Source organism: Bufo bufo, chromosome 2 (assembly GCF_905171765.1).
Source record: "Bufo bufo chromosome 2, aBufBuf1.1, whole genome shotgun sequence".
Taxonomy (NCBI): domain Eukaryota; kingdom Metazoa; phylum Chordata; class Amphibia; order Anura; family Bufonidae; genus Bufo; species Bufo bufo.
In genome coordinates, this window is record NC_053390.1 from 471,105,393 (window position 1) to 471,128,115 (window position 22,723).

At 45.4% G+C, this 22,723-nt stretch overlaps 1 protein-coding gene across 16 annotated transcripts in view; it reads left to right on the plus strand.

Annotated features, from left to right (window-relative positions):
* Nucleotides 1–22,723, plus strand: part of PTPRS (protein tyrosine phosphatase receptor type S) — a 600,160-nt gene that overhangs the window by 477,682 nt on the left and 99,755 nt on the right. For all 16 annotated transcript variants that reach the window (XM_040417715.1, XM_040417713.1, XM_040417721.1 and 13 more), the window contains one exon: nucleotides 7,698–7,852. In XM_040417715.1, coding sequence (XP_040273649.1) covers nucleotides 7,698–7,852 — 155 coding nt within the window. The remainder of the gene's footprint in view (nucleotides 1–7,697; nucleotides 7,853–22,723) is intronic.

Here is a 22,723-nt window from a genome sequence, read left to right on the forward strand (position 1 = left end):
TCTGCTATGACATGAATACAGATTCTGCGCTGACATAAGGCCAGATTCTCTGTTACGGGATCGCTCTCCTCTGTCTGGGTGCCGGGGCCTAAATGTGTGACAGTGGCCTGTTCCAGTGGTGGGTGACGTGAAGCCTGATTCTCTGCTATGACATGAAGACAGATTCTGCGCTGACATAAGGCCAGATTCTCTGTTACGGGACCTCTCTCCTCTGCCTGGGCCTAAATGTGTGACAGTGGCCTGTTCGAGTGGTGGGTGACGTGAAGCCTGATTCTCTGCTATGACATGAATACAGATTCTGCGCTGACATAAGGCCAGATTCTCTGTTACGGGACCGCTCTCCTCTGCCTGGGTGCCTGGGCCTAAATGTGTGACAGTGGCCTGTTCCAGTGGTGGGTGACGTGAAGCCTGATTCTCTGCTATGACATGAATACAGATTCTGCGCTGACATAAGGCCAGATTCTCTGTTACGGGACCGCTCTCCTCTGTCTGGGTGCCGGGGCCTAAATGTGTGTCAGTGGCCTGTTCCAGTGGTGGGTGACGTGAAGCCTGATTCTCTGCTATGACATGAATACAGATTCTGCGCTGACATAAGGCCAGATTCTCTGTTACGAGACCTCTCTCCTCTGCCTGGGCCTAAATGTGTGACAGTGGCCTGCTCCAGTGGTGGGTGACGTGAAGCCTGATTCTCTGCTATGACATGAATACAGATTCTGCGCTGACATAAGGCCAGATTCTCTGTTACGGGACCTCTCTCCTCTGCCTGGGTGCCTGGGCCTAAATGTGTGACAGTGGCCTGTTCCAGTGGTGGGTGACGTGAAGCCTGATTCTCTGCTATGACATGAATACAGATTCTGCGCTGACATAAGGCCAGATTCTCTGTTACGGGACCGCTCTCCTCTGTCTGGGTGCCGGGGCCTAAATGTGTGACAGTGGCCTGTTCCAGTGGTGGGTGACGTGAAGCCTGATTCTCTGCTATGACATGAAGACAGATTCTGCGCTGACATAAGGCCAGATTCTCTGTTACGGGACCTCTCTCCTCTGCCTGGGCCTAAATGTGTGACAGTGGCCTGTTCCAGTGGTGGGTGACGTGAAGCCTGATTCTCTGCTATGACATGAAGACAGATTCTGCGCTGACATAAGGCCAGATTCTCTGTTACGGGACCTCTCTCCTCTGCCTGGGCCTAAATGTGTGACAGTGGCCTGTTCCAGTGGTGGGTGACGTGAAGCCTGATTCTCTGCTATGACATGAATACAGATTCTGCGCTGACATAAGGCCAGATTCTCTGTTACGGGACCTCTCTCCTCTGCCTGGGTGCCTGGGCCTAAATGTGTGACAGTGGCCTGTTCCAGTGGTGGGTGACGTGAAGCCTGATTCTCTCCTATGACATGAATACAGATTCTGCGCTGACATAAGGCCAGATTCTCTGTTACGGGACCGCTCTCCTCTGTCTGGGTGCCGGGGCCTAAATGTGTGTCAGTGGCCTGTTCCAGTGGTGGGTGACGTGAAGCCTGATTCTCTGCTATGACATGAATACAGATTCTGCGCTGACATAAGGCCAGATTCTCTGTTACGAGACCTCTCTCCTCTGCCTGGGCCTAAATGTGTGACAGTGGCCTGTTCCAGTGGTGGGTGACGTGAAGCCTGATTCTCTGCTATGACATGAATACAGATTCTGCGCTGACATAAGGCCAGATTCTCTGTTACGGGACCTCTCTCCTCTGCCTGGGTGCCTGGGCCTAAATGTGTGACAGTGGCCTGTTCCAGTGGTGGGTGACGTGAAGCCTGATTCTCTCCTATGACATGAATACAGATTCTGCGCTGACATAAGGCCAGATTCTCTGTTACGGGACCGCTCTCCTCTGTCTGGGTGCCGGGGCCTAAATGTGTGATAGTGGCCTGTTCCAGTGGTGGGTGACGTGAAGCCTGATTCTCTGCTATGACATGAAGACAGATTCTGCGCTGACATAAGGCCAGATTCTCTGTTACGGGACCTCTCTCCTCTGCCTGGGCCTAAATGTGTGACAGTGGCCTGTTCCAGTGGTGGGTGACGTGAAGCCTGATTCTCTGCTACGACATGAAGACAGATTCTGCGCTGACATAAGGCCAGATTCTCTGTTACGGGACCTCTCTCCTCTGCCTGGGCCTAAATGTGTGACAGTGGCCTGTTCCAGTGGTGGGTGACGTGAAGCCTGATTCTCTGCTATGACATGAATACAGATTCTGCGCTGACATAAGGCCAGATTCTCTGTTACGGGATCGCTCTCCTCTGTCTGGGTGCCGGGGCCTAAATGTGTGACAGTGGCCTGTTCCAGTGGTGGGTGACGTGAAGCCTGATTCTCTGCTATGACATGAAGACAGATTCTGCGCTGACATAAGGCCAGATTCTCTGTTACGGGACCTCTCTCCTCTGCCTGGGCCTAAATGTGTGACAGTGGCCTGTTCGAGTGGTGGGTGACGTGAAGCCTGATTCTCTGCTATGACATGAATACAGATTCTGCGCTGACATAAGGCCAGATTCTCTGTTACGGGACCGCTCTCCTCTGCCTGGGTGCCTGGGCCTAAATGTGTGACAGTGGCCTGTTCCAGTGGTGGGTGACGTGAAGCCTGATTCTCTGCTATGACATGAATACAGATTCTGCGCTGACATAAGGCCAGATTCTCTGTTACGGGACCGCTCTCCTCTGTCTGGGTGCCGGGGCCTAAATGTGTGTCAGTGGCCTGTTCCAGTGGTGGGTGACGTGAAGCCTGATTCTCTGCTATGACATGAATACAGATTCTGCGCTGACATAAGGCCAGATTCTCTGTTACGAGACCTCTCTCCTCTGCCTGGGCCTAAATGTGTGACAGTGGCCTGCTCCAGTGGTGGGTGACGTGAAGCCTGATTCTCTGCTATGACATGAATACAGATTCTGCGCTGACATAAGGCCAGATTCTCTGTTACGGGACCTCTCTCCTCTGCCTGGGTGCCTGGGCCTAAATGTGTGACAGTGGCCTGTTCCAGTGGTGGGTGACGTGAAGCCTGATTCTCTGCTATGACATGAATACAGATTCTGCGCTGACATAAGGCCAGATTCTCTGTTACGGGACCGCTCTCCTCTGTCTGGGTGCCGGGGCCTAAATGTGTGACAGTGGCCTGTTCCAGTGGTGGGTGACGTGAAGCCTGATTCTCTGCTATGACATGAAGACAGATTCTGCGCTGACATAAGGCCAGATTCTCTGTTACGGGACCTCTCTCCTCTGCCTGGGCCTAAATGTGTGACAGTGGCCTGTTCCAGTGGTGGGTGACGTGAAGCCTGATTCTCTGCTACGACATGAAGACAGATTCTGCGCTGACATAAGGCCAGATTCTCTGTTACGGGACCTCTCTCCTCTGCCTGGGCCTAAATGTGTGACAGTGGCCTGTTCCAGTGGTGGGTGACGTGAAGCCTGATTCTCTGCTATGACATGAATACAGATTCTGCGCTGACATAAGGCCAGATTCTCTGTTACGGGATCGCTCTCCTCTGTCTGGGTGCCGGGGCCTAAATGTGTGACAGTGGCCTGTTCCAGTGGTGGGTAACGTGAAGCATGATTCTCTGCTATGACATGAAGACAGATTCTGCGCTGACATAAGGCCAGATTCTCTGTTACGGGACCTCTCTCCTCTGCCTGGGCCTAAATGTGTGACAGTGGCCTGTTCCAGTGGTGGGTGACGTGATGCCTGATTCTCTGCTATGACATGAAGACAGATTCTGCGCTGACATAAGGCCAGATTCTCTGTTACGGGACCTCTCTCCTCTGCCTGGGTGCCTGGGCCTAAATGTGTGACAGTGGCCTGTTCCAGTGGTGGGTGACGTGATGCCTGATTCTCTGCTATGACATGAAGACAGATTCTGCGCTGACATAAGGCCAGATTCTCTGTTACGGGACCGCTCTCCTCTGTCTGGGTGCCGGGGCCTAAATGTGTGACAGTGGCCTGTTCCAGTGGTGGGTGACGTGAAGCCTGATTCTCTGCTATGACATGAAGACAGATTCTGCGCTGACATAAGGCCAGATTCTCTGTTACGGGACCGCTCTCCTCTGTCTGGGTGCCGGGGCCTAAATGTGTGACAGTGGCCTGTTCCAGTGGTGGGTGACGTGAAGCCTGATTCTCTGCTATGACATGAAGACTGATTCTGCGCTGACATAAAGCATGATTCTCTGCTATGGCATGAAGAGACTGATTCTCTGCTGACATGAAGCCAGATTCTTTTTCTCTGCTGACGTGAAGCCAGATTCTCTGCTATGGGACCTCTGTCCAATTGATATTGGTTCATTTTTATTTTTTTTATTTTAATTTTAATTCATTTCCCTATCCACATTTGTTTGCAGGGGATTTACCTACATGTTGCTGCCTTTTGCAGCCCTCTAGCTCTTTCCTGGGCTGTTTTACAGCCTTTTTAGTGCCCAAAAGTTCGGGTCCCCATTGACTTCAATGGGGTTCGGGTTCGGGACGAAGTTCGGTTCGGGTTCGGATCCCGAACCCGAACATTTACGGGAAGTTCGGCCGAACTTCTCGAACCCGAACATCCAGGTGTTCGCTCAACTCTAGTGTGCAGTTTATCAGCTGATTGTGTGAGTCTTTTAATTTACGCTATGTAATGGGCGCACCTGTATTGTGTAATGATCAATTATATTTTATCATGTATGTTCACAATGTATCATGTATTTGATTATATAACACTGCTAATTTATTTTATTTCATGTACTTCAACACTGACAATGAGATTTTTTATGTTTCAAATGTTATTATGATGAATTTTGTTCACTTATGTATTTGATTGATTTTATTGTATTATTAATTGACACACCTATATATTCTGTGGTTGTAACACATGTGCAGATAGCTTGAGAAAGACCGCAACAAGCGGTTGAAACGTCGCTGCTGACACTGGGTGAATAAACCGCACGTGTTTCTTTGAACTCCATGGTGTACTGCTGCCTTTTTTTCTCTGTATTGAATTGGACCGTGGTGCTGGTTCACACTGGCCTGATTTTGCACCCGATTAAGAAAGTGTGCTGCATCTTCAATTTCCATTTTTAGATAAATTAATAGATAGATAAGATAGATAGTTATAATTATGTTAGAACATGCCCTGACATGTCTGTGAACCTCTGTTCATAGGCCACGAAATAGGACAAATGGGTAGACAGAATCGGCTCCGGGAAAGTTGTTTGCCGCAATTAGCTATTGTTAATATTTATATAAATGATACGTATCTGTGTTAGAAGCGGTAATCAAATATTTTGCTTAAATCACGGCAGCCTTCGATTTATTAAACACGTTTAATTAATTACATTTTATTAAACGTATATATAATTAAAAGCAAATTTCAAAGATCGCAGGTCCAGTAACAAAGGGACTGCTGCCTTGCGGGACCTTCGATGACATCACGATGGGCAGGGTTGTGGTCGGAGTGGGCTGGGGTTATGGGCGGAAAATGGGGCATTTCAGTGACATCAAAGGTGTTTTAGCTTTTAGGGAGATAGAAGGATCAATTAGCTGCTGCCAATATTTATAAGTAGCCACTGCCAATATTTATAATAGCTTAGTAAGAGGTTAATATAAGCTTAATACAAGCTTAATATCATTTGATTTTTAAACATATTAAACTTAATTAAATTACTGACGTGTTGTACTGCATCGTATACCTTTCAGGACCTTCGGTGGCATCATCGAAGGTCTATAGATAGTTAGATCAAATAGCTATTGGCAATATTTATAATAACTTAATAAGAGGTTAATACAAGCTTAATATCATTTTATTTTTAAACATATTAAACTTAATTGAATTACTGACGCCTTATCGGATCTAAAAGAATAAAAGGGGATTTGAAGGGGCGGTATTTTAGGCATGGTTTGGGCAGGGGCGGGGTTATGGGCGCAATGATCTGAAAAGTGCGTGGCCACCTGTCACTTTGAGTTTGACGAGAACGGGAGAGGTTATACTACTTGTGCTTTAATCCTTCTACAAGCAGAAAAGTTTATAGCCATAACAAGCAAATACCTTGCTAACACGCACAGCCTTGTGATATTTTTTGGATATATATTCCTCCTTCCCTCAGGGATTCTCTCCTTAATATGATGTTTCTTCTGGAGAAATAGCCTCTTTTTAGCATCTGGTAGAACTAACATCTGCCCTGCATGGTAGGCAGAGCTAAATGGCAGTGGCAGATACAATAATAACTAAAAAGCGCCTCCATGGCATGGGCGGAACAGGGAGGAGGAGACATCAGCTTTTCTCAGTGGGCATCTCTTCTATCTGGCTGTGGCACTGTCCGGTCACAGCGGAGAGCGTCACAGCCAGGGAGAAGGTCAGCTGTTTTTTCTCAATGGTTGTGACGCTCTCCGCTGTGATTGGACAGCGCTACAGCCAGATAGAAGAGATGCCCACTGAGAAAAGCTGATGTCTCCTCCTCCCTGTTCCGATGCTATTAATTAGCATACAGGGCGCCTAAACAGAATGAGGTGCACAGCGGCGCAACGGAGGAGCATATCATGAAAAAAATTACTGATATGACATCTAGGGAAGATGCGCTACAGTGTGAGGTATCGCTTTTATAAATTAAAAACTGGTAACCGGTCCTCTTTAATGTTATTGTCTGCAGAACGGAAATGTAACAGGAAATCTAAATGGGCAAAAAACAGACCATCAGGCCTGATGAGGAATGAGCCATTCAGCAGGCTAGAGAAGTTTTTATGATCAGTGTAACCAATAATGGATGATTAACAACCTCCAGAAGATAACACCACTATTCCAATGCCAGCTTGACTGTCATCTCTGAAAAAAGTAGCCACATGTGACCATCTTGCCAGAAGTAGTCTTCTGAGTTAGAACAGTTCTAGCTCCCACAAAGGATGCGTCCACCTTCAAACAAAATTTCTTAGAAACATCAGGACAGTGCAGATGCAAAAGCCCATTTAAGGGTCTGAAAGGCAGATTCAGCCTCAGATGACCTTTCCCTGGCACTCATTCCACAACTATTGCATTAGGCTTAACATGCCACCTCAGGCTGTAAGATGGCAGGAGAGGATATTGAGAAATCTCATTCATAAGTGTGCCTCTTCTGGTCTTATTATATGTGAACTTGCTGTACTAGGGCTTTTTCACATCTGTGATGGAGACTCTGTTCGAGGCTTCCGTCACAGATTCCGTCAATAAGACTGGACAAAAAAGTATTGCATATAGGACTTTTCTGTCTGGTAAAATCTTTTTTTTTTCCGAATGGAAACTGAATGGACTCCATTGTAGTCAATGGAGTCTGTTAAGCTCCTTTTTTGTTCAGTTACGTGCCAAATCTGGCACTTTTGATATTTTTGTTGTTCTGCACTTATAATGGAGCAGAACAACGGAAATTACTAGCTTTGATTTGAACTTGCCTTTAATTTCATAAAAAATAAATGTTATTTTGCTGTATAACGCTAAACATATATATGATTTCTCACATGGACAATATATTGGACTTATTCTGGGGTGGGGGACGGGGGTAGGTAAATGTTGATGTTTGTAAACAGTTTTTTTGTTAAACTTAGTGAAGATGGGAAAATTATCAAAGGTGGTTCCGTAAAAAAAGACCTGATTTAAGTAAACTGTACAGCCCCTTTCACATTCATCAGGGTGAAATATTGACTAATAGTTGTCTAACAGATTGACTTATTTCTTTCTGTGTTTAGGATGGCCAGTCTCGTACAGTACGTCAGTTCCAGTTCACTGATTGGCCAGAACAAGGTGTGCCAAAATCAGGTGAAGGTTTCATCGATTTCATAGGCCAAGTACACAAAACGAAGGAGCAGTTTGGACAAGATGGACCTATATCTGTTCACTGCAGGTAGGGATATAACTAAACTTTGTAAAGCTTGGTCCTATATACTCTAATTACTTTTTCAAACAAATTGATTATCTATTTGTGCACGTCATGAAATGTTTTTCCATCATGCTGTACATGTTAGGCTACTTTCACGGATCTGCACAGACGGATCCGTTCAGATAATACAAACATTTGCATCCGTTCAGAACGGATCCGTTTGTATTATCTTTAACATAGCCAAGACTGTGCCAGATTGTGTCATAGAAAACGCATCCGTCCCCATTGACTTACATTGTGTGTCAGAACAGATCAGTTTGGCTCAGTTTTGTCAGACGGACACCAAAATGCTGCAAGCAGCGTTTTGGTGTCCGTCTCCAAAGCGGAATGGAGACGGAATGGAGACTGAACTGATGCATTCTGAGTGGATCCTTTTCCATTCAGAATGCATTAGGGAAAACTGATCCGTTTTGGACCGCCTGTGAGAGCCCTGAATGGATCTCGCAAACGGAAAGCCAAAACGCCAGTGTGAAATTAGCCTTAGTCACATGTGATCATATACATGCCTGTAAATTAATGTGGGAGCCCAGGAATAATTATCTGCCAGAAACATGGCCTATTTGTAACACTGTCAGGCAATAATGCTTTGGAGTATGTATCTTCATGAGACAACCTCTTTGAATGGTTTCCCTGCTGTGTACCTGCAAACCAGCCATGTGTGCATAAAGAGGACTAGTCCTGGAGTTATCTCCTTTTTATAGCCCCCTGTAAGAGATCAGGTGCTGCCAGGCAGGAGGGGGCACACGTTCCGAATCCCCCATCATTGGTGGCCAGTGCGGCCTCACCTCTCCCCCCCCTTGTTAAAATCACGTTCCGAATCCCCCATCATTGGTGGCCAGTGCGGCCTCACATCTCCCCCCCCCCTAGTTAAAATCACGTTCCGAATCCCCCATCACTGGTGGCCAGTGCGGCCTCACATCTCCTGTCCCCCCCGTCCCCCTAGTTAAAATCACGTTCCCCCATCATTGGTGGCAGGGGAGAGTTCCGATCGGAGTCCCAGTTTAATCGCTGGGGCTCCGATCGGTAACCATGGCAACCAGGACGCTACTGCAGTCCTGGTTGCCATGGTTACTTAGCAATTTTTAGAAGCATTATACTTACCTGCGAGCTACCAGTAGGAGGAGAGCCCGGCCGGACACAGACATCGCAGCTCGCAGGTAAGTATAATGCTTCTACAAATTGCTAAGTAACCATGGCAACCAGGACTGCAGTAGCGTCCTGGTTGCCATGGTTACCGATCGGAGCCCCAGCGATTAAACTGGGACTCCGATCGGAACTCTCCCCTGCCACCAATGATGGGGGAACGTGATTTTAACTAGGGGGACGGGGGGACGGGGAGATGTGAGGCCGCACTGGCCACCAGTGATGGGGGATTCGGAACGTGATTTTAACTAGGGAGGGGGGGAGATGTGAGGCCGCACTGGCCACCAATGATGGGGGATTAGGAACGTGATTTTAACTAGGGGGGGGGAGAGGTGAGGCCACACTGGCCACCAATGATGGGGGATTCGGAACGTGATTTTAATTAGGGGGGGGAGATGTGAGGCCGCACTGGCCACCAATGATGGGGGATTCGGAACGTGATTTTAACTGGGGGGGGGGGTGAGAGAGGAGGCTGCACTGGCCACCAATGAATATAATATTGGGGAGGGAGGGGGTCTGCCCCCTCCTGCCTGGCAGCACCTGATCTCTTACAGGGGGCTATGATACGCACAATTAACCCTTTAGGTGCGGCACCTGAGGGGTTAATTGTGCGGATCACAGCCCCCTGTAAAAGATCGGGTGCTGCCAGGCAGCAGAGGTCAGTCATGTACACAGTTCTCAGTATATTCTAACTAGAAGCGTCCCCATCACTATGGGAACGCCTCTGTGTTAGAATATACAGTCGGATATGAGTTTTCACGAAGTGAAAACTCATATCTGAAAAAGCTTTTATGCAGACGGATCTGTGATCCGTCTGTGTGAAAGTTGCCAAAGGCCACGGATCACGGACGCGGATGCCAATCTTGTGTGCATCCGTGTTTTTTCACGGACCCATTGACTTGAATGGGTCCGTGAACCGTTGTCCGTCCAAAAAATAGGACAGGTCCTATTTTTTTGACGGACAGGAAACACGGATCACGGCCGTGGATGAACAACGGTGCATTTCCCGAGTTTTCAACGGACCCATTGAAAGTCAATGGGTCCGCAGAAAATCACGGAAAACGGAACAACGGCCACGGATGTACACAACGGTCGTGTGTATGAGGCCTTATGTGCACATGCTCATGAGACTTCTGAATACAAATCATGGCACAATTGTGGTTACACAGCACGGGAACTGGAGTCAGTGTAAGAAAAGTTACTGATGTGAATGTGCATCATGTAGACGTTTCATACATTACTGTTTTAACCTCGTCTGCTTGGGCTTTGGGAAAAGAACCTAACAGTATAGTCCAAGCAGAGCTCGGGAAGCAGAGTGATGGAAGATGGCTGCTTTAAGCCTTCATATTTCAGGCTCTGTAGAAGATATAGCCTTTAGAAATTGGGTCGGGAGGGACAGCAGCTGAAAGTGAACGCAGGTTTCAGCTGCTTTCACTTCCAGCATGAATTCTAAAGGCTATATCTCCCGATGTTGAGGAGATAATGCAGTGATTCCGGTTTTAAAATTGTTTTAACCCTTTCATGCATTTGGATGTAACTGTATGTCCAAATCGCATGCAAGTTAGCACATTTGGACGTACAATCACATCCAAACTGCTTACCGGGCTGTGAAACTATAAAGTCAAACAGGGACCAGTCCCTTGCCAATAAATTTGGCATCGCCATATCCGTATCAATCCGCAGAATAAAATGATCATATTGTACTTACCGTAAGAGGAACCCCATAAAAAAAAGAAAAAACACTTACAGAATTGCCATTTTTGCCCACTTCACCTCCACAAAAAATGGTATAAAAAGTGATCAAAAAGACATATTTGCCCCAAAATGATACCAATAAAAACTAAAGCCCATCCCGCAAATAAACAAACTCTCACACAGCTATATTGATGAAAGAAATGTTATGGATGTTAGTATATGGTGATGCAAAATATCATTTATTTTAAACACAAAAACATAAAAAAAACAATGCAAATTTGGTATCGCCATAATCGTATCAACCCACAAAATAAAATGATCATATTTACCGCAAGAAGAACCCCATAAAAATAAAAAACACTTACAGAATTGCCATTTTTACCCACTTCACCTCCACAAAAAATGGTATAAAAAGTGATCAAAAAGACATATGCATCCCAAAATGATACCAATAAAAACTAAAACCCATCCTGCAAAAAATAAGCTCTTGCATAGCTACATTGGTGAAAAAATAAAAATGCTATCGACTTTAGTATATGAAGATGCAAAATATAATTTATTTTTAGCACAAAAATGATTTCATGCTGAAAAAGTAGTAAAACATAAAAAACTATATAAATTTGGTATCACCAAGAGGAACCCCATAAAAAAATTAAAATTAAAAAATTAAAAAAATTGACAGAATTGCCATTTTTGCACACCTCACTCAAAAGAAAAATAGTATAAAAAGTTATATGTACCCCAAAAAGATACCAATAAAAACTACAGCCTGTCCTGCAAAAAACAAGCCTTCAGACAGCTACAAAAAAATGTTATGGCCCCTAAAAGCTATTTCAGCAAATTACATGTTAGAAACTCTCGATGTCCCTTCTTCCCTTCTGAATGCTGTTGTGCCCCCAAACAGTGGTTTACGACCACATATATGGTGTAGCCGTATTCAGGAACAAATGCATAACAAATTGTGGGGTGCAATTTCTCATGTTACACCTTGTGAAACTTAAAAATGTGGGGCTAAAGCAACATTATATTGGAAATAATAGTACATTTTTCATTTTCACAGCTATGTGTTTCTAAATTCTACGAAACGCTTGTTGGGTCAAAGCATTCACTTCACCCCTAGATTTATTCCTTGAGGGGCAGAGTTTTCAAAATGGGGTCACTTTTTGGGGTTTTCATTCTAGGGGTACCTCAGGGTCTCTTCAAATGTGACATGGCACTTGAAAACCCTTCCAGCAAAATCTGCCCTCTTACTAGCCACTTACTAATGTATTGTTATTATCCATTTTGCTTCCTTTGCTGGCTGGATTCATTTTTCCATCACATTATACACTGCTCGTTTGCATGGTTACAGACCACCCTGCAATAAATCAGTGGTGGTCGTGCTTGCACACCATAGGAAAAAGCGTCAGTGTCTCTGGTGGCCGGGACCATAGGAGCGCACATAGGCTAGTGCTTTTTCCTATAGTGTGCAAGCACAGCCACCACTGATGGATTACTGGGTGATCTGTAACCATGGAAATAAGCAGTGTATAATGTGATGGAAAAATGAATCCAGCCAGCAAAGGAGGCAATATGGATAATCACAATGCATTAGTAAGTGCCTTGTATTAACTTTCTCTACATAATAAATTACACTTACTGAAGTGAGACAACCCCTTTAACAATATTAAACAATATTAACCCCATTAACAATCTCCTTTCCTTCTGCGCCCTGCCATCTGCCTATATAGCAGGTTAAGACCATATATGGGGTGTTTATGTAAACTGCAGAATCAGGGTAATAAATATTGAGGTTTGTTTGGCTTTTAACCCTTGCTGTGTTACAGGAAAAAATTATTTAAATGGAAAATCTGCACAACAAAATTAAATTTACAAATTTACCCTCCAATTTGCTTTCATTCTTGTGGAACACCTAAAGGGTTAAGAAAGTTTGTAAAATCAGTTTTGAATACCTTGAGGGGTGTAGTTTCTAGAATGGGGTCACTTTTGGGTGGTTTCTATTATGTAAGCCTCACAAAGTGACTTCAGACCTGAACTGGTCCTTAAAAAGTGGGTTTTGGAAATTTTCTTCTAAACTTCAAAGGCTTCTAACCTAAAAAAATAAACTGACATTTACAAAATGATGCCAACATAAAGTAGACATATGGGGAATGTAAAGTAATAACTATTTTGTGAAGTATCACTTTACGTCTTAAAAGCAGAGAAATTCAAATTTTTGAAAATAGTGAATTTTTCTAAATTTTCTGCAAATTTGGGATTTTTTATTATGCATAAAGGTAAAACGTATCAACTCATATTCACCACTAACATAAAGTATGATGTGTCACAAGAAAACATTCTGGGAATGGCTTGGATAAGTAAAAGCATTCCAAAGTTAATACCAGATAAAATGACACATGTCAGATTTGAACAATGGGGCTTCGGAATTTGGTCCACACCGGCTGTTGAAGGGGTTAAAACTTAAATTACCCGCTTTGAAACAGGACCAGGTCCATATCTCTATCTTGTAGAGAGCCCAAGATATGAAAACTTAAAAAGGGTATTCTGGTTGTGTTTTTAAACTGCACTGTTGCGCTGCAATGTGTCAAGGTCTTAACCGATACAGAAACAGTTATCAGAGCGTTACCCTTCTATCCTACTACTGTTCTCCTGTTTTGATCTGTAATCAATCAGCTCTTACTGTTATGGCACTTTCCCTTACATCACATGAGTTGCAAATAAACATCCTGACTAAATTGCCCATTCTCTCACACTGTCCCGTCCCCAAATGGGCGGGGCTCATAAAACCCTGCCCACAAGTGGGTGGGGCTTATATGCCCCGATGTATCTGTGCTTTACTTGAAGGCAAACACTCATTCTGCTTATGAGGAAGTAAGCTTGGCAGAGAATAACTGTGCATGCTGTGCAGGCTACACAGAAAACTACTGGTCGTATCCATGGAAACTATGAATAAACAAAAGGCTGGCTGCTTGTAAAAAAGTACTTTTACTTCAGATAAAGACTGCAAAATTAGTAATAACATTATATCGGTGAGCCACTTGCATGTTAAAACTTTGTAACATAGATACTACTTTGTGTAACCGGAATACCCCTTTAAGGTCTCATGCACACAACCGTATTTTGTATCTGTGTCTGATCAGCAAATTATAGAACATGTTCCATTCTTGTCCACATTGTGGACAAGAACAGTCAATTCTAATAATGGGAGTGAGAAAAATGTGGATTGCAGGCGGTGTCTGTATTTTGCAGATCCGTGGTTTGCGGACTACAACTGTGTGCATGAGGCTTAAAGCAGCCGCTCCACCCTTCAGCTGGTTGTGATCTTAGCCATGGTGGAGCAGGAGAGGGAGGCGGTAGAGGAGCTGACAGCCTGCAGGAAGAGGGGAATAAAAACATCCTCTCTCATGATAAGGCCCCCTGCACACGAACGTGTGCTTCCCGGTGCCGTATTGCGAACCGCATTTGCGGATCCGCAATACACGGGTGCCGTTCCGTGGGCATTCCGCATCACGGATGCGGACCCATTCACATGTCCTAACTTTTTGCGGAATGGCCGGATCACGGACCCATTCAAGTGAATGGGTCCGCGATCCGCTGCGGCTGCCCCACGGACTGTGCTCGTGCATTGCGGCCCGCATTTTATGGGCCGCAGCACGACCATGGGGTGCACACGTTCGTGTGCAGGGGGCCTAACAGTTATCACTAGAGAGGAATCTAATAGATTAGCCCTCACACGGTTTTGTGGTCAGAAAAATAAGAATGTTCTGGGTTTTGGAACACAGCAACACAAAAACAGATTATTTTGTAAAAACAAGTGTTTTTATTATGCAAGTATTATAACATAATTGCACTGACAAAATAAAGTTAGCATATTACTTATAACACACAGAAAATGCCATAACACACAGAGAATGCCATGAAATAAATCCACATAATAAAGTTAAAATTGCTGTTTTATTATCTCTCCTTCTAAAAATAAAATAATACAAGTTAGGCTACTTTCACACTTGCGTTAGGAGCGGATCCGTCTGGTGTCTGCACAGACGGATCCGCTCCTATAATGCAAACGCTTGCAACGCTTTTTTTGTTCATGATAATGCAAACGGATCCGTTTTGACTATACATTGAAAGTCAATGGGGGACGGATCCGTTTGAAGATTGAGCCATACTGTGTCATCTTCAAACGGATCCGTCCCCATTGACTTCCATTATAACTCTGGACGGATCCGTTCGCCTCCGCACGGCCAGGCGGGCACCCGAACGCTGCAAGCAGCGTTCAGGTGTCCGCTCACTGAGCGGAGCGGAGGCTGAGCGCTGGCAGGCGGATGCATTCTCAGTGGATCCGCCTCCATTGAGAATGCATCAGGGCTGGACGGCTGCGTTCGGGACCGCTCGTGAGCCCCTTCAAACGGAGCTCACGAGCGGACACCTGAACGCAGGTGTGAAAGTAGCCTTATTTAATACACTATATACACCCTGTACAACTCCCTCAAAATTCAAGGTCTCATATGGCTAAATTGTAGAAGAAAAAAAAAGTTGACAGTTGGAACACAGAGGGGGGAAAATGTTACTGGTTATTCAGGTTCAGAGCTGAACCCGGATATAACCTCTTCTTTACTAATTTTCTCTATATGAGTGGAGCATCGAAGCATTTCCTTGGTCTAATGCTCCCCCTTGCCTTGCGCTGCATCACACGGGGAAAGGTCTATTTGTTTACTGCCGGTGACTAGGGTTGAGCGAACCCAAACTGTAAAGTTCGGGTTCGTACCGAACTTTAGGATTTTTGGACCCCGGACCCGAACCCAAACATTTTAGTAAAAGTTCGGGTTCGGTGTTCGGCGCTTTCTTGGCGCTTTTTGAAAGGCTGCAGAGCAGCCAATGAACAAGCTTTTAACTGTGTGACCTTAGAAGCCATCACAGCCATGCCTACTAATGGCATGGCTGTGATTGGCCAGCGCAGCATGTGACCCAGCCTCTATATAAGCTTGAATCATGTAGCGCTGCACGTCACTCTGCTGTTACTAGTGTAGGGAGAGGATGCTGCTGGTGATTTCAGGGAGAGAATAGGAGAGAATCTTTGTTCAGAACTTGAATCTAACTCAGCGATCTACATACATTTAGTTGTGTGGGTGCAGTGCACAATCTTTTTACCCTGCCCTGTACCCAGTGACCGAAAAAAACAAACTTTTATCCGTCTGTTAGGTGGGTGGGGCGGCGGCCATTTTATGCATCTGAGCTTTTGTGACATTGAAATCTAAGCTTGAAAAACTGCACAAATAATCTGGTTTTAAAAAAATCACCCTTTTTTGGCAATATACAACATCTGGTGCATTTGCAGGATTAGTCAGTGTGCAATTTAAGCTAGAAATACATTCATCATTTTCTGGGTTTTTAAAAACACACTTTTTTGCCAAAATACCCAATTTTACAGCCCTTGCAGCATCAGCACATGTGAAATTATAGTTTAATATATACAGCTTTCATATTCTGTTACAAAAAAAATAACACTTTTTGGGCAATATACAATATCTGGATTAGTCAGTGTGCAATTTAAGCTAGAAATACACCCCCTTGCAAATCAGCCAAGCAGTCTGAGCCCCAAGTCATGCAGCAGTCTCTTCTGCTTTTTGATGACTCTGCTAGCAGGGTTTCCCAGGGCCGTCCACTTAGCCCTGCCCCAGAAGTGGAAGAGATTGAGTGCACCGATGCCCAACCACTTATCTTTCAAGATGAGTACATTGCAGGACCATCGCAGCACGTCTCGGATGATGACGAAACACAAGTGCCAACTGCTAGGGCTTTCGAAAGTGTACAGACCGACAAGGAGGGCAGGGGTGAAGACTGGGTGGAAGATGATGTGGAGGACGATGAGGTCCTCGACCCCACATGGAATCAAGGTCATGCGAGTGACTTATGTAGTTCAGAGGAAGAGGCGGTGGTCGCACAGAGCCACCAGCACAGCAGAAAAGGGAGCAGCGTGCAAAAGCGGAGCGGCCGTCCTCTAGACAGTACGCCTGCTACTGCCCACCGCAGCAAGGGACCGAGCACACCAAAGCCAGCTCCAAGGAGTTCCATGGCGTGGCAGTTCTTCAGACAATGTGCTGACAAGACACGAGTGGTTTGCACGCTGTGCAAACAGAGCCTGAAGCGAGGCATAAACGTTCTCAACCTGAGCACAACCTGCATGACCAGGCATTTAAGTGCTAAGCACGAGCTGCAGTGCAGTAGACACCTCAAAAACCAAGAAAGGTCTCTGGCTCCTCCTGCTTCCTCTTCTGCTGCAGGCTCGACCTCTTCATCCACCTCTGGAGTGACAGTGCCACCTGCCACCCCGCAAACAGAGGATCTGCCAGCAAAACCACCAACTGGGTCACCAAGCATCTCCACAATGTCCCACGGAAGCGTCAGCTCTCCATCTCCCAAACACTGGAGAGGAAGAGGAAGTACCCCCCTACCCAGCCGCGATCCCTAGCCCTGAATGCCAGCATTTCTAAATGACTGGCCTTTGAAATGCTGTCATTCCGTCTGGTGGAGATGAATAGTTTTAAAGGCCTTATGGTGGTGGCTCTCCCACAGTACGTCGTGCCCAGCCGCCACTACTTTTCCAGACGAGCCATCCCTTCCCTGCACAACCAAGTAGGGGACAAAATCAGGTCTGCACTGGGCAACGACATCTGTGGCAAGGTGCACCTCACTACGGATACGTGGACCAGTAAGCACGGTCAGGGACGTTATATCTCCATAACAGCACACTGGGTAAATGCAGTGGCGGCTGGGCCTGAGGCGGATAGCAGTTTGGCGCATGTCCTTTCACCACCGAGGATTGCAGGGCGCTTCAGTTGGCCTCCTGTTGCTTCCTCCTCCTACTCTGCTTCCTCATCTTCTACCAGCTCCTCATCCAGTCAGAGTAACACCTTCACCACCAACTTCAGCACAGCCAGGGGTAAACGACAGCAGGCAGTTTTAAAACTTATCTGTTTGGGGGACAAACCCCACACCGCGCAGGAGCTGTGGACGGGCCTTGAACAACAGACCGATGAGTGGTTGGTGCCAGTGAGCCTCAAGCCCGGCCTGGTGGTGTGCGATAATAGGCAAAATCTCGTAGCAGCTCTGGGACTAGCCGGTTTAACGCACATCCCTTGCCTGGCGCATGTGCTGAATTTGGTGGTGCAGAGATTCCTTAAAAATTACCCCGATATGTCAGAGCTGCTGCATAAAGTGCGGGACGTCTGTGCACGCTTTCGGCGTTCTCACCCTGCTGCTGCTCGCCTGTCAGCGCTGCAGCGTAACTTCGACCTTCCCGCTCACCGCCTCATATGCGACGTGCCCACAAGGTGGAACTCCACCTTGCACATGCTGGCCAGACTGTGCGAGCAGCAGCAGGCAATAGTGGAGTTTCAATGGACTAAATAGGCAAGCACTCAGAACACCATGAAACAGGCACACTATTTAATACTAATAATATAGGGTAAACAACAAAAATCACAATAAAATATGCAACAATAAAACAGTAAAATGCAGTATAAAATCGCTAAGGAATAAGGTGCAAGGTAAGTTTCTGTCTAAATAAATATACCAATAAATGTCCTTATTGATGCATCTGGTGATACCGCTGAATTGCTGGCAGCCTATTTCTTGTGCACGCTTTGGTCTAGCATTATATCCAAACCACAAATAACAGTTTTTTGTAGCTGCAGTATAATAGCAGTGTGCGGATAAATAGTTGCTCACTGAGCAATCACCCCACCTGATGGTATGCTGTCTTCACACTGGCTGGTGTGTGCTCAGGTGTACGCATTCAGAGCGGATTAATACCTGTATCGAGGTCAGACTTTCGTGCAGTTACCTGGACTGCCTCTGTGTCCCGCTCCGTGCACAATTCTCGTGAGAGTTTGAATGCGAGGTCACGGGTTCAGATCACTTCTTGCCTTAACTTCTCATATTGCTGAAGGATCGTCTTACTAGATTCAGTCGTAGAGTTTAAAATCGCATGGCCATGCTTCGATTAATTGTAGAATCTTTCAGACCACCAGTATACAGCATCAGACGCGTTTCGAGGTCTTTCTGACCTCTTCCTCAGTGGTTATACTTCATATGCTTAGACTCCACTATTTATACTCTACTCAGTGATAAGTAAATCCTGGAGAACAGATCTCAAAGTGAGCCAGATAGTCATAGATAAGTCCTGGAATAGCGGATTTCAAAAAGGCAAATTCGATCTAATGCGATTTTAATGCATTTTTTTGGTTTGCGATTTTTTCAACAGATGCGATTTTTTTCACCAAAGCTGCTAGATTGGAATTATAATTCATTCTGATGTACCAGAAATTAAAAATTCATTCTTATTCCTTAGATATATCCACAATAAATGAACAATATAATAACAAATATTAAAAATGCATAAAAAGACATACATATGGGGATGTAAAATCATTATTTGGGTGACAATCGATATTTGAGTGATTCAATAAACAATCGATGAACAGTCGATCCATGGGATCCTGCAGGTGTATTGAGATGGAGGCCTGCCTCCGAGGGGATAGTGGAGTTTCAGCTGCAGCACGCACGGGTGAGTCGCTCTGCGGAACAGCACCACTTCACCACCAATGACTAGGCCTCCATGCGAGACCTGTGTTCCTTGTTGCGCTGTTTCAAGTACTCCACCAACATGGCCAGTGCCGATAACGCTGTTCTCAGCGGTACTATCCCACTTCTATGCCTCCTTGAAAAAACGCTGCTGGCAATGATGGAAGAGGATGGGCACAGGAGGAGGAAGAGGGATCATTTCGTAGGGTTTCCGGACAGTCATTCACAAGTGGCTCCGAGGGTGGGTTCCTGCACCCACAAACGCCAGGTACATTATTGTCCAGCCAGGGCACAGTTCTGGAGGATGAGGAGGAGGAGATGGAAGAGGAGGAACCATGTTCACAGCAGGGTGGCACCCAGACCAGCTCATGGCCATCACTAGTGCGTGGATGGGGGGATACAGAGGACACAGACGATACACCTCCCACAGAGGACAGCTTTTCGTTGCCTCTGGGCAGCCTGGCACACATGAGCGATTACATGCTGCAGTGTCGCCGAGTTGCCCACATTCCAACTTGTGCTGATTACGGAGTGGCCACGCTGCTGGATCCCTGTTACAAGGACAACGTACCGTCCTTAATTCCCTCACTGGAGCGTGATCGGAATATGCGCGAGTACAAGAGCACGCTGGTAGACACCTGACAGCGGGGGCACAGTGGAAGCACAAGGCGAAGGCAGAGGACGAGGAAGAGGTCGCCAACGCAGCTGGGGCACCGCCAGCACCTCAGAAGGCAGGGTTAGCATGGCCGAAATATGGAAAAGCTTTGTCAGCATGCCACAACAACCAGCACCACCAGCTGATATGGAATGTCTTAGCAGGAGGCAGTATTTCACCAACATGGTGGAACAGTATGTGTGCACACGCCTACACGTTACTGAATGACTGGTCTGCCCCTTCAACCTCTGGGTCTCCAAATTGGGCACATGTTGAATTTGTCAGTTACATTTTCGTGTGAAATTCACCAATTTTGGGTGTGCAGGGTGTATGAGTGTCTTTTTTAGCTCAGAGGTAGTGAGGGAGCTCCATAATAGGAGTGAATGTACAGCTATATAGGCGACCAGATAATAATGCCAAAAGTAAATACGGGCCATAAAGAATAGTGGCAAAAAACAGCATTAGAGGCAGTGAGGGAGCTCCACAAGAGGAGTGAATGTATAGCTGTATAGGCGACAAGATATCACTGCTAAAAGCAAATACAGCCCATAAAAAATAGTGGCAACACGCAGTAGCTGTGAAATAACAGTGATATATACTGATTAATAGATCTGTCTATGTATTGTCTTTGTATGGATAGTGTTAAGATAATAAAGATTTTAAAAGTGAATAAATAAAAGTAAAGTTTTAATCAAGGTAAACAGTACATGATCCAAAGACGTATTTAGGTCCAACTGGACCTCCAGAGAATGAAGGACACAGGTCAGTTTTGCCGAAAACGGAACGCTGTGGAAACGAAACTCATAAAACGGTGGAGGAATGAAGTTTTTTTTTCCGATTCCACCCTATTTGGAATTTTTTGTCCCACTTCCCACTACATTGTATGCCATATTAAATGGTGCCATTAGAAAGTACAACTTGTCCCCTCATACAGCTATGTGAACGGAAAAATAAAAAAGTTATGGCTCAAGAAAGATAGGGAAGAAAAATTAAAACGCAAAAACTAAAAGAACTCCAGTATCCTAAGGGTTAAGGCTAAAATTAGTTTTGTCTCTATGTAAGCTTTCATATCAGTACTATGTATTTCCATTCTTCTGCACCATTATAGGAGCAGAAGAACGAAAATAAAGGAAGTGGATTCGGCACTTAACTGACAGGAATGGAGACTAACAGATCAGTTATGTTTCCGTACCATATTTTATTTTATCTTTTTTGTGGGAAAAAATTCCTGCATGGAGGACTTTTCTCTCCGTTATTTTTGACAAACTCTGTAACACGGTCCCCGAATGGACGCTCCGACGCAGATGTGAATGTGTCCAAAGGGGTTAAAATGCACTTCAGTCTCCTGAGTTGTACAGAAACTATATTTACTTCAGACATAAATTCTAAAAAGTAGAATTTTTGGGAGAGATTTTCCAATTTTAATGTGATTTTTGGGGTGTTAGTAGTGCTGGCTCGAGGTGACAGAGGCCCTTTAAGAAATCACCCAGTCCTGATCCACATTTGCTTCTATTTAAATTCAGCCACTAATTCCTATGCTCAAAGAGGATCTGTCATCTCTCCTGACATCTGTTTTAGTAACTACTTGCATTCCCCATGTTTAACCCCTTCAGGACCCTGCAATTTTTCACCTTAAAGGAACACTGACAGGCCAAATCAGCATATATAGTTAGATATATGACATTACAGGTCTTATACAGTCTTTTAAAAGCATATAGTATCCCCCCTGTCCACCTTATAAAGAGCGAAATATAAAGTTTTATAACCTGCTTGCCCGGTCACCAATCTGCCCAAGGGGCGGCGTTTCATGTGAAAATGCGCCCAGCCAGCCTTCCCAACTGCCGTTCTGAAGCCCCGCCCAGCTCATCAATATTCACTTCGCTGGGCGGCGGCTAGAACTCTCCCCAGTCCCGATCCTGCGCCTGCGCAATTCAATTGTCTATAATTAACCCCTTTGACGATGTGAGTGAGCAGCGCTCTGAAGCGCTGCTCTGAACAGTGCATGGCTGAGGCTGAGGCTGCAGCTGCCTCGAAGACGCAGGCAGGCTGTATCTGTACGCAGGCGCAATCTTACCACGGCGGGGCGCAGGCGCAGAAGATTGGGCATGAACGATGCCCGGACAATTGAATTGCCCATGCGCAGGATCGGGACTGGGGAGAGTTCTAGCCGCCGCCCAGCGAAGTGAATATTGATGAGCTGGGCGGGGCTTCAGAACGGCAGTTGGGAAGGCTGGCTGGGCGCATTTTCACATGAAACGCCGCCCCTTGGGCAGATTAGTGACCGGACAAGCAGGTTATAAAACTTTATATTTCGCTCTTTATAAGGTGGACAGGGGGGATACTTATATGCTTTTAAAAGACTGTATAAGACCTGTAATGTCATATATCTAACTATATATGCTGATTTGTCCTGTCAGTGTCCCTTTAAGGACTACGCCATTGTTTGCATATCTGACATGTGTCACTTTATGTGGTGATAACTTTAAAACGCTTTTACTTATCCAAGCCATTCTGGGATTGTTTTCTCGTGACACATTGTACTTCATAACAGTCATAAATTTGAGTCCATTTATTTCACTTTTATTTATGAAAAAATCCAAAATTTACCCAAATTTGTTAAACATTTGCAATTTTCAAAATGTCAATTTCTCTGCTTTTAAAACAGAAAGTGGTACCTCCTAAATAGTTATTACTTTACATTCCCCATATGTTTACTTCATGTTTAGATTATTTTGTAAATGACATTTTCTTTTTTT